Here is a 17,910-nt window from a genome sequence, read left to right as displayed (position 1 = left end):
AAAGAAATCAGGAATAATTGAATTAAAATGAAAACAATATATAAGAATTTATCCAGCCTGGGCAACATGGCACAACCCTGTCTCTAAAAATACAAAAATTAGCCAGGCATAGTGGCACACACCTGTAATCTCAACTACTCAAGAGGCTAAGGCACAACAGTCACTTGAAATTCGGAGGCAAAGTTTTGCAGTGGGCCGAGATTGTTCCACTGCACTCCAGCCTGGGCAACAGAGTGAGACTGTCTCAAAAAAAAATTTGTTTAATTTAATTTAAAAAAGAAAATGCTAAAGGAGTTTCTTCAAGCTAAAAGAAAACCAAAAGTTGGGTCTGTATAAAGATCAATAAAATTGATAAACCTCTAGCCATACTGACAACAGAAAAGAGTAATACCAGGAATGAAACAAAATAATAATAACAGACTCTCAGATAATAAGGAAATACTACAAAAACTCTATGTACATAAATTTTTTTTTTAAGGCAGAGTCTCGCTCCGTTGCCCAGGCTGCAGTGCAGTGGTGCAATCTCAGCTCACTATAACCTCCGCCTCCTGGGTTCAAGGGATTCTACTGCCTCAGCCTTCTGAATAGCTGGGATTACAGGCATGTACCACCACGCCTAGCTAATTTTTGTATATTTGGTAGAGACGGAGTTTCATGTGTTGGCCAGGATGGTCTCTAATTCCTGACCTCAGGCAATCCACCAGCCTGGGCCTCCCAAAGTGCTAGGATTACAGGTGTGAGCCACCACGACCAGTCTCTATGTACATAAATTTAAGACCTGAGAAATGAGAAAATTTCTTGAAAGACAAACTACTAGCATTACTTATGGAGAAATAGATAATCAGAATAGTCCCTGCATCTGTTAAAGACATTTCATTTGTGCTTTAAAACCTCCAAAATCATGAGTTACACACTCCAGAATTTAACAGTAATGCTATCTCTAACATACTAACAAGAACTTTGTAGGAAAAGTCATCATTTAAAACATCACACCTACTTTCTAGTCTCAGTAGATACCAAATACACAAACACTGTTATAGAACACATGGTGACAATATCTTCTAAAAACAAGTCAATTAGCTGGGTGTGGTGGTACATGCCTGTCATTTCTAGCTACTAGGGAGGCTGAGGCAAGAGGACTGCTGGAGCCCAGGAGTTTGAGGCTGCAGTGAGCTGCAGTGAGCTGTAATTGCACCACTGCACTCCAGCCTGGGTAACAGAGTGAGAGCCCCATCAATCAATCAATCAATCAAATCAAGACATAGTCTAACACAAAAGACTTCTGTACGCTATTAGAGTACAAAAAAGTCTTGGAATAGTTTGAATGATGAAATAGTAAAACTTCTAGATTATTTCTATGGTTACAGAGACCAAAAGATAGAACAATTAGAGCTGAGGTTGTTCAACAATTCTGGAACAATTTGTTTAACCATTTGAAGCAAGTTTAAAAAAAAAAAAATATTGGCCAGGGATAATGGTTCATGCTTGTAATCCCAGAACTTTGGGAGGATCACTTAAAGCCAGGAATTCAAGATCAGCCTGGGCAACATAGTGAGACCCTGTTAAAAGAAAAAAAAGAGAAAAAGAGGGAGGAAGGGGAGGAAGGGAAGTAACAGAGGGGAGGGAAGGGAGGAGGGAAGGGGAGGAGAGGGGAGGGAAGGGAGGAGGGAGGGGGAGGAGAGGGGAAGTAAGGAGAGGGGAGGGGAGAGGCAGGAGGGCAGGAAGGGAGAAAGGGGAAGGAGGGGAAAAAGGGAGGGAGGGAGAGATGAGGAGGGTAGGTAGTGAGAGGGGAGGAAGAGAAAGGGGAGGAGGGGAAGAGGGGAGGGAAAGAGGACAGGCAGGCAGGCAGGCAGGCTGTGCCTAAGCAAAAGACTGAGGGAAAATATGCTTCTAGGTATATAGGTGATTTTAATTTTAAGAGCAAATAGTGATATCTAAGCTATCTTTCATAAAGGGGTGGGCAGATAATGAAAACAAAACAAATATTGGGAGGTTCAGGGAACTATTCTCTAGAAAATAGAGAGAAAATGGCAGAAAAGAATCTTTCTATTTCTAGCCAGAAAAGTAATGACTTTTACTCCACCAAAATACTTCGAAGTGACAACTGAGAATCCTGAAAAGGAAAAAATGAAGATTGAAAAAGACAAGAATAAATAAATTCAATTAACAAACTGATCCCACAGACTGTTTTGGTACTGACTGAACTCAACTGGTTGCTGACCCTTGCAGGCATTTTCTTTCAGGAAATGAGACAGCTGTCCCAACTACCTTGCTGATATGGCATACTTTTGATAATGTAGTGGTTACCAGCTTTTGAGATGAATGGTTTGAAAGAAGAATGAATTTCTATTTTTTACTAATACACTATTACTGGAAACACTGTATAAATTTTAAAAGATTAGCTGGCAATTTATAACCAACTACATTTTTATCATTAAGAAGCTTTCTAAAATAAGAGTAATAACAGTTATCATATATTGCATACTATGTTCCAGGCACATTATATACATTGCCTCACTTAATTCCTTTCAAAAACCTTGTGAGAATTAATATCAATAACTCCACTTCTTTTTTTTATTGTTTGGAGACAGGGTCTCACTCTGTAGCCCAAGATGGAGGACAGTGGTATAATCACAACTCACTGCATCCTCGACCTCTCCTACTCAAGCAATCCTCCCTTCTAGCCTCACCAGTAGCTGGGACTATAGGCATGTACCACCATCTTTTCTATTTTTTGTACAGACAGGGTCTTGTTATGTTACCCAGGTTTCTCTCAAACTCTTGGGCTCAGCAATCCTCCTGCCTTGACTTCCCAAAGTGCTGGGATTACAGATGTGAACCCCCAGCACCCAGCCGACCCCACTTGATAGATGAGAAAAGTGAGGCCCAAGTAGTATAAGGTCAGAAACAAAACCAGCTCTGACCATCTATAAGCTCCAGAGGTTCCTTTCTTTCCCTCTAGATTTTCTATTGTTGTTGTTTTATTTTGTTTGTTGTAACATGGAAGAATGTCAGAGAAGACAAGAGTTATTATCCACTGTTGGGAAAAGCAGCAAAGGAGAAAGGACTTACAGAGTGCCTACATAAATTGGTTATGAGTAACATATAAACTGGGAACAACAAACCACGGCAAACTGCAAGAAGCCTGGGGAGGGTGGCAAACTTCTCCATACTTCATGTTCCGGTACAGGGTGACCTAGGCTCTATTACCATAAATATTGTGCTCAAGGATGTAAAACCCCTTTGTAGCACTATGACGTAGCCAGACTTGTAAGCTCCTTGTAAGGCCCAAGTTCCACCAGCTGCACATAGATAACAGGCTAAAGATAACCACATATTCTTCTTTTGTGAAATTCCCAAACCGCCACTGTTACCAATCTTTAGAATGACACACCAGTTCCAGCTTACTGATTCAGTTCTGGCTCACTGATTCACTCCACCAACACATCACCCTCTCCCCATCATCACTCCACCCCTACCCTATAGATCAAAGTGATTATAACCAATAAATAGTGTGGAGGATCAGAGCTTGGGGCCTTCTTTTCACTGTCTGCCTCCAAAGTAATAAGTGATGGCCCCCTGGTCCCACTTTCTCTCTTAATCTATCTTCTTCTCATTCCTCTGTCGCCACCAAACTCAGGGTACCCACAGATGTGATGTGAGGCTGGTTCCCTACAATCCACATAGGTCAGTTGGCTTTATTTCTTGCCAGGCTCAGACTATATTCTGAACATGTACAATGACATCAGTTATCACATATTGAAGTATCACTCTAAGTAATTTTACTTATATTATTCTAGGCGAGGCACAGTGGCTCACGCCTATAACCGGGGCACTCTGGGAGGCTGAGGTGGGTGGATCAGAAGTTTGAAACCAGCCTGGCCAACATGACAAAACCCTGTCTCTACTAAAAATACAAAATTAGCCAGGCACAGGGGTGCGTGCCTGTAGTCCCAGCTACTTGGGAGGCTGAGACAGGAGAATCACTTGAATCTGGGAGGTGAAGGTTGTAGTGAACCAAGATAGTGCCATTGTACTCCAGCCTGGGTGGCAGAGCAAGACCGTCTCAAAAAAGAAAGAAATTTTACTTACATTACTCTTAATCCTTACAATAGTCCTCCAGAGTAAGTATTAGTGTTATTGATTAGAATAAAAAGTTCAGAAAGGTCACACAGTAAACAGCAATTCCAATACAACAGCAGGGTTTACAAAAGCTCATGTTTGCTCTCCTAGGGACAAAGTGAGAGTAAAAGAATAGGAGGATGAATCAACCCAAGTAACATTACTCAGCAGAAGAAAGTTAGGATGAATGAAGCCCTAACAATGTCAGGTTCATGCCATTACCTTTAGATTTTAAAAAAAGAAATAAAAACAAAAACATGTTTTCCCATCTGTAATGCTGGGCTGATGGGGGAAAAAAAGACATTTCCTGGCTTCTCCTACACCAAAAAACTAGAACATTTTCTTAAAGAAATATTCAAATAAAAGAATACCAACAAGAAAAACCTAATGCGGGTTTTGTTTTTTTTTAAAGACAGGATCTCATTATATTTCCCAGGGTGGCCTTGAACTCCTGAGCTCAAGCAATCATCTGCCTCCAGAGTAAATGGGAATATAGGTGTGCCCAGCAAATGCAGGTATTTTGAGAGTGCCCACTAGTACAGGCCAAGCATTATTGTTAGGTGTTCAAGATATAAAATTCCTGCCATCCAGGAAATAATGGTCCAATGATGAACGCAGAAAAAAATATAGTGGCAATTGCAAAACAGTGTAACAACTAATACTACAGAAGTAAGAACAGGTTCCATGAAAGCACAAGAAATGGCCAAGTGACCTAGTCTTAGAAGATCTACAAGGATCCCCAGAGGAACTGACATCTAAGCTGAAGAATAAACTGGAAAACATTATGGGCAGTGCAAGGATCAGAAGACATATCAAATAATTCATTTGTTTTTCAACTCATAAGGCCAAAAACAATGTGTTCATGGCTAGGCACAGTGGCTCATGCCTATAATCCCATCACTTTGGGAGGCTGAGGTGGTAGGATCACTTGAGGCCAGGAATTTGTGACCAGCCTGGGCAACATATCAAGACTTGTCTTTACAAAAAAAAAAAAAAAAAAAAATTGACTGGGCATGGTGGTGCACACCTATAGTCTCAGTTACTTGGGAGGCTGAGACAGGAGGATCGCTTGAGTCCAGGAGTTCGAGGCTGCAGTAAGCTATAAGCACACCACTACATTCCAGCCTGGGAAAGAGCAAAACCTGCACAATGTGCACACGTATCCCAGAACTTAACATATAATTAAAAAATAAAACTAAAAAAAAAAAAAAGAGAGAGAGAGAAAAACCCTGTCTCTAAAAAACAAAACAAAGGCCAGGCACGATGGCTCACGCCTGTAATCCCAGTACTTTGGTAGGCCAAGGTTGGCAGATCACCGGAGGTCAGGAATTCAAGACCAGCCTGGCCAACATGGCAAAAAAACCCCTCCCTACTAAAAACACAAAAATTAGCCAGCAGTGGTGGCAGACACCTGTAATCTCAGCTACTCTGGAGGCTGAGGCAGGAAGAATCACTTGAACCCAGGAGGTGGAGGTTGCAGTGAGCTAAGATCACGCCATTACGTTACAGTTTGGGCAACAAAGCGAGACTCTATCTCAAAAAAATAAAATAATAATAAATAACAAAACAAAAAAAACAAATATGTTCCTAAGATGATCCAACTGCGTTTTTCTATTCTAAAGCAGAAAAAAGTCTTTTTTAAAAATATACGAAAGTTCCAAGACACTACAAGAATATGAAATACATAATAAAAATCAGTTGGTAGCAAGTTTTGTGGGAGATTTTTAGCAAATCTTATAAAACAAGTAATTCCTATGCTATTTAAATTGTGGTAGGACATAGCAAAAACTGGTGAGCTTTCCTTTTCTTTTATACCATAACCCCAATACCAATATCTGATGAAGGCCATAGCACCCCCAAAAAAACTTTATAAAACCAATGGCACTAGGGGTACAGATGCAAAACTCCTAAATGATATATTAAGAAAATAAATTCAGTATTGTTAATGTAACACATCATGACCAAGTATGATCTATTCCAGCAATGCAAAGATGTTCCAACATTAGAAAATACTAACACAATATATTAGTTGAGTAAAGGAGAAAAACTACTCCATCATCTTGTTAAAGGGGACTTGATTAAACATACTTCCTAAAACTACTACTAGTAAATAAGCAATTAAAAGATAGTTCCTTAACATAAAAACAGAAGTATGAAACAAATAGCAAAACACCAGAAGTAAAAGATGTGCTGCTCTATCACTAGTATCAACCAACATTATTCTGGAAGCTACAGCCAACGCAATGAAAATGAAACAAAAAAAGGTGTAAGTGCTAGAAAGAGAAAAACACGATTGTTATTAGCAAAGATAAATGCCTACTCAAAATACCCAAGACAATCAACTGAACAATTATAAAAACATGTGATAGATTAATGGAAGAAAAAAAATCCAGAAATACACCCATTTTAAAAAAAATTTTTTTTATTATACTTTAAGTTCTGGGGTACATGTGCAGATCGTGCAGGATTCTTACAAAGGTAAACACGTGCCACGGTGGTTTGCTACATCCACCCCATCCATCATCTACATTAGGTATTTCTCCTAACGTTATCCCTCCCCAATTCCTCCTGCTATCCCTCCCCTAGCTCCCCCACCCCACAACAGGCCCCAGTGTGTGATGTTCCCCTCCCTGTGTCTATGTGTTCTCATTGTTCAACACCTGCCTATGAGTGAGAACGTGCAGTTTGGTTTTCTGCTCTCAGAAACACACCCATTTATAAACAAGATTTTAATTTATGATAAAGGTAAAATTTCAAATATCTGGAGAATGAAGAGATTATTGGAAAATGTTGGTAGACATGTCTAATCAGCAATACTTAGTTTTTCAAAATATATGGAAACTGTTTAAGAATACATGTAAATGTGGTAAAACTGTAAGGAGAAACACGGGAAGACAAAATAAATAGTGGTTACTTTTAGAAAGGTGGAAAAGAGCTGGGCACAGTGGCTTACACACGTAATCCCAGCACTTTGAAAGGCTGAGGCAGGCAGATCATCTGAGGTCAGGAGTTCAAGACCAGCGTGGAGAACACGGTGAAACCCCGTCTCTACTAAAAATACAAAAATTAGCCGGGCATGGTGGCGGGTGCCGGTAATCCCAGCTACTTGGGAAACTGAGGCAGAAGAATCACTTGAACCTGGGAGAAGGAGGTTGCAGTGAGATGAGATCTCGCCATTGCACTCCAGCCTGGGCAACAGAGCAAGACTGCATCTCAAAAAAAAAAAAAGAAAGAAAAGAATGCAAATTGGGGAGGGACACACTAAGAGAAAAGGGATTCTCAGGTTGTAAGTGCAAGTGTTCACATTAATTTTTAAAACTATGCATTTACATTTTATGCACAGTCCTGCATGTATAACATATATGACATAGGATAGATGTGCTGCTATAGAATGGTCTCCATGAAATTAACTTTAATGGTTAATTTTAGGTATCGGTTTGACTGGAGTAAGAAATATCCATAGAACTAGTAAGTATTATTTTCTGGTGTCTCTGTGCGGGTGTTTGCAGAAGACACTAGAGTATAAGTCTGAGTGACTAAGTGGGGAAGATCGGCTCTCAATCTGGGTGAACACCATCCAATTGACTGGGGGGCTAGATAGAATAAAAACATAGGAGGCAAATCTGTCTCTCTCCTGGAGCTGGGACACATTATTCTTCTCCTACCCTTGGACATCAGAAATCTAGGTTCTCCAGGCCTTGGATTTCAGGCCTTACACTCAGCACCCCATCCCCTTGTTCTCAGGCCTTCAGACTTGCACTGAGCCATACTACTGGCATCTCAGGGTACCCAGCTTGCAAACAACCTATTGCAGGACTTCTCAACCTCCAAAATTACATGAGCCAATACACCTAATAAATCCCATCTGTCCAGTTCATCCTTCCATCCATCCATCCATCTATCCATCCATCCTTCCATCCGACTATTCGTCCATCTGACCATTCGTCCATCCATCCATCCATCCATCCATCCATCCATCCCTCCACCCACCCACCTATCCAGAGACCTTCTATGTCTCTGGAGGACCTAACAAAGACATCAAGTGAAAAAAAGCAAAACAGTTTGCACAGCATGGTTCCTTTCCCATAAAAATCTCTACTGATGATGTACGCATAAAAATTTTTTTCCTAGGATACAGAAAAAATTACTGCCTTCAGATGACACTAAGAAATTACTTTAAAAATGAAAAAAATTACTGCATATGGTTAAATGTCTGCAGTGTACATTTTCATTTCATACTTTTCTAAACTGTTTTGTCATGATTTAGGGTTTTGGGGGTTTTTTGTTTTTTTTGTTTTTCGAGACAGAGTTTCACTCTTGTTGCCCAGGCTGGAGTGCAATGGCTCGATCTGGCTCACTGCAACCTCCGCCTCCCGAGTTCAAGAGATTCTCCTACCTCAGGCTCCTGAGTAGCTGGGATTACACGCATGGGTCACCTGTAATCCATTTTGTATTTTTAGTAGAGACGGGGTTTCTCTATGTTGGTAAGGCTGGTCTCAAACTTCCGACCTCAGGTGATCTACCCGACTCGGCCTCCCAAAATGCTGGGATTACAGGCGTGAGCCACCACACCTGGCTGGTTTGGGTTTTTTTTTTTTAACATGTATGTATACAACTTTTTTTTTTTAACATATCCATATGTATTTGTGTATTTAATATTTTTATTCTTGTTAATATTAAGATGATATCCAAGTAGTACAATTGTTTTCTTTCCTTTTTTTAAGAGCGAGGGTTGCCCAGGATGGAGTGCAACGGTAAGATCACAGCTCACTGCAGCCTCAAATTCCTGGAACTCCTAGGCTCAAGCAACTCTCCCACCTGCCTCAGCCTCCCAAGTATCTGAGACTATAGGTGCACACCACCATGACCAGCTAAGTTTTATATTTTTTGTAGAGACAGGGTCTTCTTATGTTGCTCATACTGTTCGCAAACTCCTGGCCACAAGCAATCCTCCTGTCTCAGCTTCCCAAAGCATGGGGTTATAGGCATGAGTCACCAGGGATGTGCCTAGCCCTTGTTTTCTTCTCCATACTTTTATGCCTTAAAAATGAACTATGTAAAAAAAAAAGAAAAGAAAAGAAAACAAAAAAAAATAAAATGAACTATGTAGACAAAAATCCTAATTAGAAACTGAACTACAAATAATGTTTTTTAAAAACCAATAAAGATGTAAAGAAATGCTCAATCTTGCTAACCAAAAATACAATATGTAATTTTTTTGCACAGGTGCAGTGGCTCACTTCAGGAGGCCGAGGCAGGATTGCTTGAGGCTGGGAGTTCAATACCATCCTGGGCAACATGGTGAAACCCTGTCTCTACAAAAAAAATACAAAACTTAGCCAAGTGTAGTGGCTTGCACCTGTGGTCCCAGCTACTTGGTAGGCCAAGGTGGGACCGGGAGACAGAAGTTGCAATGATCTAACACTCCTACACTCCAGCCTAGGTGACAGAGGGAGACCCTGACTCTAGAAGAAGGAAAAAAAAAAGAAAGAAAGTATAGGAGAAAGAAAAAATCGGAAGGAAAAAACAAAGACTTAATTCACAGCCTATGAGATGAGACCTACAGGCAGGTAAAAAACTCCAATAAACAAATGGAAATACAAGACAAAGGAGAAAGGTTACAATCTTTATTCTGGAGAATAAAGCTTTCTATAAAGATAAAAATGTCATTTTTATCATGATCCACCCGCCTCAGTCTCCCAAAGTGCTGGGATTATAGGAGTGAGCCACTGTACCAGGCTCATATATATAAATACAAGCGTTTATCTCTTTATATCTACGTATAGTTCATTTGTTATTTTAATTGCTACTTTAATATTTTAGTATCAATATCATGACAACAATTATCAAGCACAACTAATTAGAACAGGCATTTCCGATTCTTCCGCCTTAGCCTCCCTCCTGAGTGGTTTTTGAGGTGAAAGGTGTTTTGTTCTTTGGGGGTTTTTTAGGCAAGACCTAAAAATAATCTCTGAATTCTGAGTGTTTTCAAAGGCCCCTTTCCCCTTGTATAAATACTTCCACGGACAGTTGTTTTATTATTTAAAATTAACTTTATTTAAGTATAGTTTACATACAATAAAATGCACTCATTTTAAGTGTATAGGTTTTTTTGAGACAGGGTCTCATTTTATACAGTCTGATGAGGCTTAGCAAATGGACATATCTGAGTACCCACTCCCACTATCAAGATACAGAACTTTCTGCTGGGTACAGTGGCTCATGCCCAACTTTGAGAGGTTGAACTGGGAAAATTGCTTGAGGCCAGGAGTTCCAGGACAGCATGGGCAACATAAGAGATACCTGGCTACAAATTTTTTTAAAAATTAGTCAGACTTAGTAGCATGCACTTGTGGTCCCAGCTTCTCAGGAGGCTGACGCAGGAGGATCACTTTAGCCAGGAGTTGGAGGCAGCAGTGAGCTATAACCACAATACTGCACTCCAGCCTGGGTAACAGAGTAAGACGCTGTCAAAAATAATAATAATAAAAATAAAAAAATAAAAATGAAGGGCAGATGGGACGGCTCACGCCTGTACTCCCAACACTTTGAAAAGCCAAGGTGGGAGCACTGCTTGACCCCAAGAGTTCCAGACCAGCCTGGGCAATACAGTGATACATCATCTCTAAAAAGAATATTTAAAAATTTAGCCAAGCGTGTTGGCAAAGGCCTATAGTCCCAGCTACCTGGGAGGCTGAGATGGAAGGATCACTTAGGCCCAGGTCAGGAACACTGTAGTGACTTGAGGCACCACCACTGCACTCCAGCCTGAGCAACACAATGAGACTCTGTCTCAAAACAAAAACAAAGGCTGGACACAGTGGCACATGCCTGTAATCCCAGTTATTTGGGAGGCTGAGGCGGGAGTATTGCTTGAACCTGGAAGGCGGAAGTTGCAGTGAGCCAAGATTGCGCCACTGCACTCCAGCATGGGCAATAAAGCGAGACTCTACCTCAAAAAAAAAAAAAAAGAACTTTCTCAATACTCCAGGGAGTCCCTCTGACCCCTCCCAGTCAATCCACCTTCTACCCCTGATCCGGGCAACCGCTGATCTGCTCTGTGTCACTATGGATTAGATTTGGTGTTTCCAGAATTTCACATCAATAGAATTATAGGGGATGCTCCTTTGTGTCTGGTTTCTTCTACACGGCATGTTTCTGAGATTCATCCATTTCCTGCATGTTTCAGTATCTTGATCCCAAGGACAGTTTTTAGTAACAGAATACAGAACAAGTTTCATGAGTACTTCAATCACACACCTTATTCAGATAAGAGACTTTGAACCAATTTTAAGATATGGAATGGTATCTACCACTTTGCAGATACTGAAAAGAAGAAACACATCCTCTTTCTTTTCTTTCTTTTTTTTTTTTTTGAGACAGAGTCTTGCTCTGTCACCAGGCACCAGGCTGGAGTGCAGTTGCACGATCTCAGCTCACTGCAACCTCCACCTCCCAGGTTCAAGCAATGCTCCTGCCTCAGCCTCCCAAGTAGCTGGCACTACAGGCGCATGCCACAATGTCCAGCTAATTTTTGTATTTTTTAGTAGAGACGGGGTTTCACCATGTTGGCCAGGATGGTCTCAATCTCTTGACCTCGTGATCCGCCCGCCTCGGCCTCTCAAAGTGCTGGGATTACAGGCGTGAGCCACTGTGCCTGGCCTTTTTTCTTTCTTTTTGAGATGAAGTTTCACTTTTGTTGTCCAGGCTAGAGGGCAATGGTGCAATCTCCACTCACTGTAACCCCCGCCTCCTGGGTTCAAGTGATTCACCTGCTTCAGCCTCCTGATTAACTGGGATTGCAGGCATGCACCACCATCCCCGGCTAATTTTTGTATTTTTAGTAGAGACAGGATTTCACCATGTTGGCTGGGCTGGTCTCAAACTCTTGACCTCAGGTGATCCACTCACCTCGGCCTCCCAAAGTGCTGGGATTACAGGTGTGAGCCACAGTGCCCGGCCTCTCTTTCTTGTCTCCCAGAAATTCCCTTTCTCCCGCAACATTCTCAAGCTCAGTATCAGGTTTTCATAAGCTTAAAAAAAAAAAAAAAAGGCAGGCAAAGGAGCTCAAAACCTAACACATGAAAAGGAAAAAGGCAGAAGGGAAATTTTAAACAGGACGAACGAGGGGCACATAATGTGTTTCTTGGTTCCACCTGATATAAATTTGTATCTGTAGCCTGGGCAGCATAGCAAGATCCCATCTCTACAAAAAAAATACAAAAACTAGCCAGTGCTGGTGCATACCTGTGGTCCCAGCTACTTAAGAGGCTGAGGCACAAGAATCTTGAGCCCAGACTGAGGCTGCAATGAACCAAGGTCACACCACTGTACTCCAGCCTGGGTAACAGAGTGAGACCTTATCTCTAAATAAGTAAATTATCATGTGTTCCACTAACCTTCTCACATCTCCCTAATCAATCTTTGAAATTCAGTATAATCTGAAACTACCACTGAGCAGGTATGGTGGCTCACGCCTGTAATCCCAGCACTTTGGGAGGCTGAGATGGGCAGATCACCTGAGCCCAGGTGACAGAGCAAGACTCCTGCTCAAAAAAACAAAAACGCCAGGCATGGTGGCTCATGCCTGTAATCCCAGCACTTTGGGAGGCCCTGCCTTTCCTGACAGGGTCTCACTCTGTCACCCAGGCTGGAGTGCAATGGTGCAATCTCAGCTCACTGCAACCTCTGCCTTCCCGAGAAATTGTTCAAGCAATTCTCCTGCCTCAGCCTCCCGAGTAGTTGGGAATGTAGGCCTGTGCTACCACACCCAGCTAATTTTCGTATTTTTAGTAGAGATGGGGTTTTGCCATGTTGGCCAAGCTGGTCTCAAACTCCTGATCTCAGGTGATCCGCCCACCTTGGCCTCCCAAAGTGCTGGGACTGCAGGCATCAGCCACTGTGCCTGATCCTAGGAAAAAAAAAAAAAAAGAAAGAAAGAAAAGAAAAAAAGTTCAAAACTTCCCAATTTCCTGAATTGTGATTTTTTTTGTCCTCTTTTTTTATTTTGTTTCCTCTGAAGTGAACTCTTAAAAGTTAAAAAGCTTCTGGGCTCTTCTTGGGCCAGGCACGGTAGCTCATGCTCGTAATCCTAGCACTTTGGGAGGCTGAGGAGGGTGGATCACCTGAGGTTGGGAGTTTGATACCAGCCTAATCAACACAGAGAAATTGTCTCTACTAAAAAAAAAAAAAAATACAAAATTAGCCAGGCGTGGTGGCGCACGCCTGTAATCCCAGCTACTAGGGAGACTGAGGCAAGAGAATCACTTGAATCCAGGAGGCAGAGGTTAGAGTGAGCCAAGATGGAGCCACTGCACTCCAGCCTGGGCAACGAGAGCGAAACTCCATCTCAAAAAAAAAAAAAAAAAAAAAATTCACATTTTCCAGACACATGAAAACTAAGATTTACAATTGAATTAGATTATTCAAATAGCTCTAAAATATCACTTTGGATTACTACATTACAAAACTGAAGAACTATGATCCATCCTCCACTAAGCAACAGGATTACTTTCTTAAGTAATTCTTAATTCCACTTACAAATTAAAACAAAGCTGAGTAAAAACTTCGTGGTCTTCGTGAGCTGGCATTAAGGTAAAGTCCATCACGAAACAACCTCCCCACAGGTAAGGAAGCATAGTTTGAGAGCTTCAGCTCTACTTTACTAACCTCTCCATCACTATCGGATATCACGATGAATGCATCCTCAAGTCTATGCTTCCTCTTCACACTGACAGAACTGGTAGTTTCCACATCCTTCTTCTCCGGGTTCCGAGATTCGGAAACTTCTTTAACTTTTTTCTTTCTCCGTGCCATTCTTTTGTCTAGAATAAAAGGACAATAATTTTGTTTAGAATAAAAAGATAATAATTTACTTAAAGTATAAGTTTTCTAGAAGCTATTCAATTTAGTTTTTTTTTTTTGAGATGGCGCTTCACTCTTGTTGCCCAGGCTGGAGTGCAATGGCACAATTTTGGCTCACTGCAACCTCTGACTCCCAGGTTCAGGAGATTCTCCTGCCTCAGCCTCCTGAGTAGCTGGGATTACAGGCATGTACCACCACCACACCTGGCTAATTTTCTGTATTTTTAGTAAAGACGGGGTTTGTCCATGTTGGTCAGGCTGGTCTCAAACTCCAGACCTCAGGTGATCCGCCTGCCTTGGCCTCCCAAAGTGCTGGGATTACAGGTGTAAGCCACCAGCTTAGGGAGGTGGGGGCTACATTGAGCCATGATGGCACCACTGCACTCTAGCCCAGGCAACAGAGTGAGACCTCATCTCAAAAGAAAAGACAGATCTTAGAGAACCGCTGGCCAAGAGTTCTTAACCTGTCAATCCAAAAGCCCTTAAAGAATCTATAGATTGGCTTCAGGGGATTCACTAAAATTGTGTGTAAAATTAGTTTCTGTCGGCAGCTTCCTTGGAAAAATTTTTATAGTTTTCACTGAATTCTCAAATGAACTAAAGACCCAAAAGAGTGTAGAACTACCAAAATTTGGCCGGGCGCGGTGGCTCACGCTTGTAATCCCAGCACTTTAGGAGGCCAAGGCAGGTGGATCACGAGGTCAAGAGATCGAGACCATCCTAGCCAACATGATGAAACCTCATCACTACTAAAAAAATACAAAAATTAGCTGGAGGTGGTGGCGTGTGCCTGTAGTCCCAGCTACTCAGGAGGCTGAGGCAGGAGAATTGCTTGAACCTGGGAGGTGGAGATTGCAGTGAGCCGAGATCACGCCACTGCACTCCAGCCTGGCACCTGGCACCAAAGCAAGACTCTGTCTCAAAAAAAAGGACTACCAGGCATGGTGGCACACGCCTGCAATCCCAGCACTTTGGGAGGCCAAGGCAGAAGGATCACCTGAATCCAAGAGTTCAAGACCAGCCTCAGCAACATATTGAGACCCTGTCTCAAAAAAAAAAGTGACCTTGAGTATGCAAAGCTTTCTTAGGACACATAGAAATTTTTTAAATTGATAAATTTGACTTCACTGAAATTTAAAACTTCTGCTCTTTAAAAAAAAAAAAAAAAAAAAAAAAGACCATTAAGAAGCCACAGAATGACAGTCTGGGCAAAATAGCAAGGCATTGTCTCCACAAAAAAAATTTTTAATTAGCGGGGTATGGTGATACACACCTACAGTTCCAGCTACTCAGAAGGCTGAAGTGGAAGGATCACCTGAGCCAGGGAGGTCAAAGTATTTGCAATACATTTATCTTGCAAAAAAGGCTTGCAACCAGAATATACGAAGAATTCTAGGGCCAGATATCGTGCCTCACACCTGTAATCCCAGTACTTTGGGAGGCTGAGGCAAGTGGATCACTTGAGGTCAGGCATTTGAGACTAGCCTGGCCAAGATGGCAAAACCCTGTCTCTACTAAAAATACAAAAATCAGCCGGGCATGGTGGTATGCACCTATAATCCCAGCTACTAGGGAGGCTGAGGCATGAGAATTGTTTGAACCCGGGAGGCACGGGTTGGAGCCAAGACCACACTACTACACTCCAGCCTGGGCAACAGGGCAAGATTCCATCTCAAAAAAAAAAAAAAAAATTTTTGGCCAGGTGCAGTGGCTCATGCCTGTAATCCCAGCACTTTACCAGACCAACACAGTTCACCACAATCTCCACCTCCCCAACTCAAGCAATTCTTTCACCTCAACCTCCTAACTAGCTGGGACCACAGGTATGTGCCACCACACCCGGCTAATTTATTTTTTATTTTTTGTAAAGGCAAGGTCTCACTATATTGCCCAGACTGGTCTTGAACTCCTGGGCTCAAGTGATCTTCCCACCCTGGTCTCCCAAAGTGCTGGGATTACAGGTATGAGCCACCACACCCAGGCACAAATATTTTCTTACCTTTTAAAAATATATTTTATAACATTTAAAATATATTTTAAAATATTAATATATTTATATTTAATTTTATATTTATGTATTTATATTTATAACTATATATTATATTTATTTATATTTACCTTAATATATTTTTAAAATATACCTATACTGATAACTAAAGCACGACCACAATATATGTGTATTTATTTTTTAATTATATGAATACTAATGTATGTATTTTATGTATTGGAAAACATATAAAAATCTGCCAGGTTCAACGGCTCATGCTTGTAATCCCAGCACTTTGGAAGGTCATAGTAGGCAGATGCTTGAGGTCAAGAGTTTGAGAGCAGCCTAGCCAACATGGTGAAACCCCATCTTTACTAAACATACAAAAATTAGCCAGGCATGGTGGCACACACCTGTAATCCCAGCTACTCGGGAGGCTGAGGCAGGAGAACAGCTTGAACCCAGGAGGCGGAGGTTGCAGTGAGCCAATATTGCCCCACTGCACTCCTGCCTGGGCAACAAGAGCGAGACTCTGCCTCAAAAAAAATAAAAAGAATATAAAGTGGTACATCCAGTTACTTAAAAAGGAAAGCATGTATCTACTACATGACCTACCCATTCCATTCCTAGTTATTTACTCAAGAGAAATAAAGACATGAATATTCATAGCAGCCCTAGTCATAAGAGACAAAAACTGGAAACAAACCAAATATCTATCAACATGTGAATAAACAAATTGAGATGTATCTCTACAATGAAAAATAAAAAGGAATAAACTACTGATGCATCCAATGACACAGATGAAACTCAAAGACATGACAGTGAACAAAAGAAGCAATGCCCAAAAGACTACAAATTGTGATTCTAGCTATATGAAACTCTAGAAAAAAACTAATCAATGGTTAAAGGAAAACAGGCCGGCAGTTGCCTGGAGCCAGGTGGGAAGAGGGAGAGAAATGACTGGTAAGAGGCAGGAGGGTTACATTTGAGGTAATGTTCTCTACCTTGATTGTGGAGGCGATTATACAGGTATATACCTTCATGAAAACTCAAAAAGGGCATTGAGTAGTGTTAAGTCAATAAATAAACTAAAAAAATTAGTTGTGATTAGCATCGTGACTAAGTAAGGACATTGACAAATCTTTTCTCAAAACTATAAAGCTAACCCAAAATACTCAAAATAATCATTTCAGCACTTGGAAACTGACCAAAAGCAAAAAACAAACTAAGAAATGTTTATTCATGAAAATGACTGAACTTTGGGTAATACCATGAGCCTCTGTGATTCACACCTAGGATCAACTCCCATATTCAGTACCCTACTCCTCAGTTCAAATCACAGGTTGAACTATGAGTCCAGTAGTTTAAAATCTTTCTTGGCTCCCCAAATTGGTCAAATATCTCTACTATACATTTTTTAAGTATCATGCACCTCTGTCAAAATAAGTTATCAAAGTTGTAATTATATATTCATTTGTATGATTTTTTTAAGAAAATATTTGTCTTTCTCAATGGACTATAGCCTTAAGGAAGGCAAGGATGAAACAGTCCCAGCACCTACCACATGCCCTGATAAATGATAGGTGATCAATAACCACTTACTGAATAGACAAGGTGAGGTGGCTCACGCCTGTAATTTCAGCACTTTGGGAGGTAGAGGTGGGCAGATCACCTGAGGTCAGCAGTTGGAGACCAGTCTGGCTAACAGGGTGAAACCCCATCTCTACCAAAAATACAAAAATTAGCCAGGCGTGGTGGCATGTTTCTGTAATCCCAGCTATTTTGGTGTCTCAGGCACAAGAATCACTTGAACCCAGGAGGCAGAGGCTTCAGTGAGCTGAGATCGTGCCACTGCATTCCGGCCTGGATGACAGAGCAAGATTCTGTCTCAAAAATAAATAAATAAATACAAACAAATTATATAAATGTTAGAATAA

At 41.2% G+C, this 17,910-nt stretch overlaps 1 protein-coding gene across 2 annotated transcripts in view; it reads right to left on the bottom strand.

Moving 5' to 3' along the window:
• UIMC1 (ubiquitin interaction motif containing 1) overlaps positions 1-17,910 on the bottom strand; it is a 122,919-nt gene that overhangs the window by 92,507 nt on the left and 12,502 nt on the right. For both annotated transcript variants that reach the window (XM_012437948.3, XM_012437950.2), the window contains exon 2: positions 13,792-13,946. In XM_012437948.3, the coding sequence (XP_012293371.2) occupies positions 13,792-13,938 (147 nt within the window). In that variant the 5' untranslated portion in view covers positions 13,939-13,946. The remainder of the gene's footprint in view (positions 1-13,791; positions 13,947-17,910) is intronic.

Source organism: Aotus nancymaae, unplaced genomic scaffold, assembly GCF_030222135.1.
Source record: "Aotus nancymaae isolate 86718 unplaced genomic scaffold, 86718_ANA_hifiasm-v0.15.2.pri h1tg000015l_1, whole genome shotgun sequence".
Taxonomy (NCBI): Eukaryota; Metazoa; Chordata; class Mammalia; order Primates; family Aotidae; genus Aotus; species Aotus nancymaae.
The sequence above is the reverse complement of the archived record's forward strand: the minus strand, read 5'-3'. Positions and strand labels throughout refer to the sequence as shown.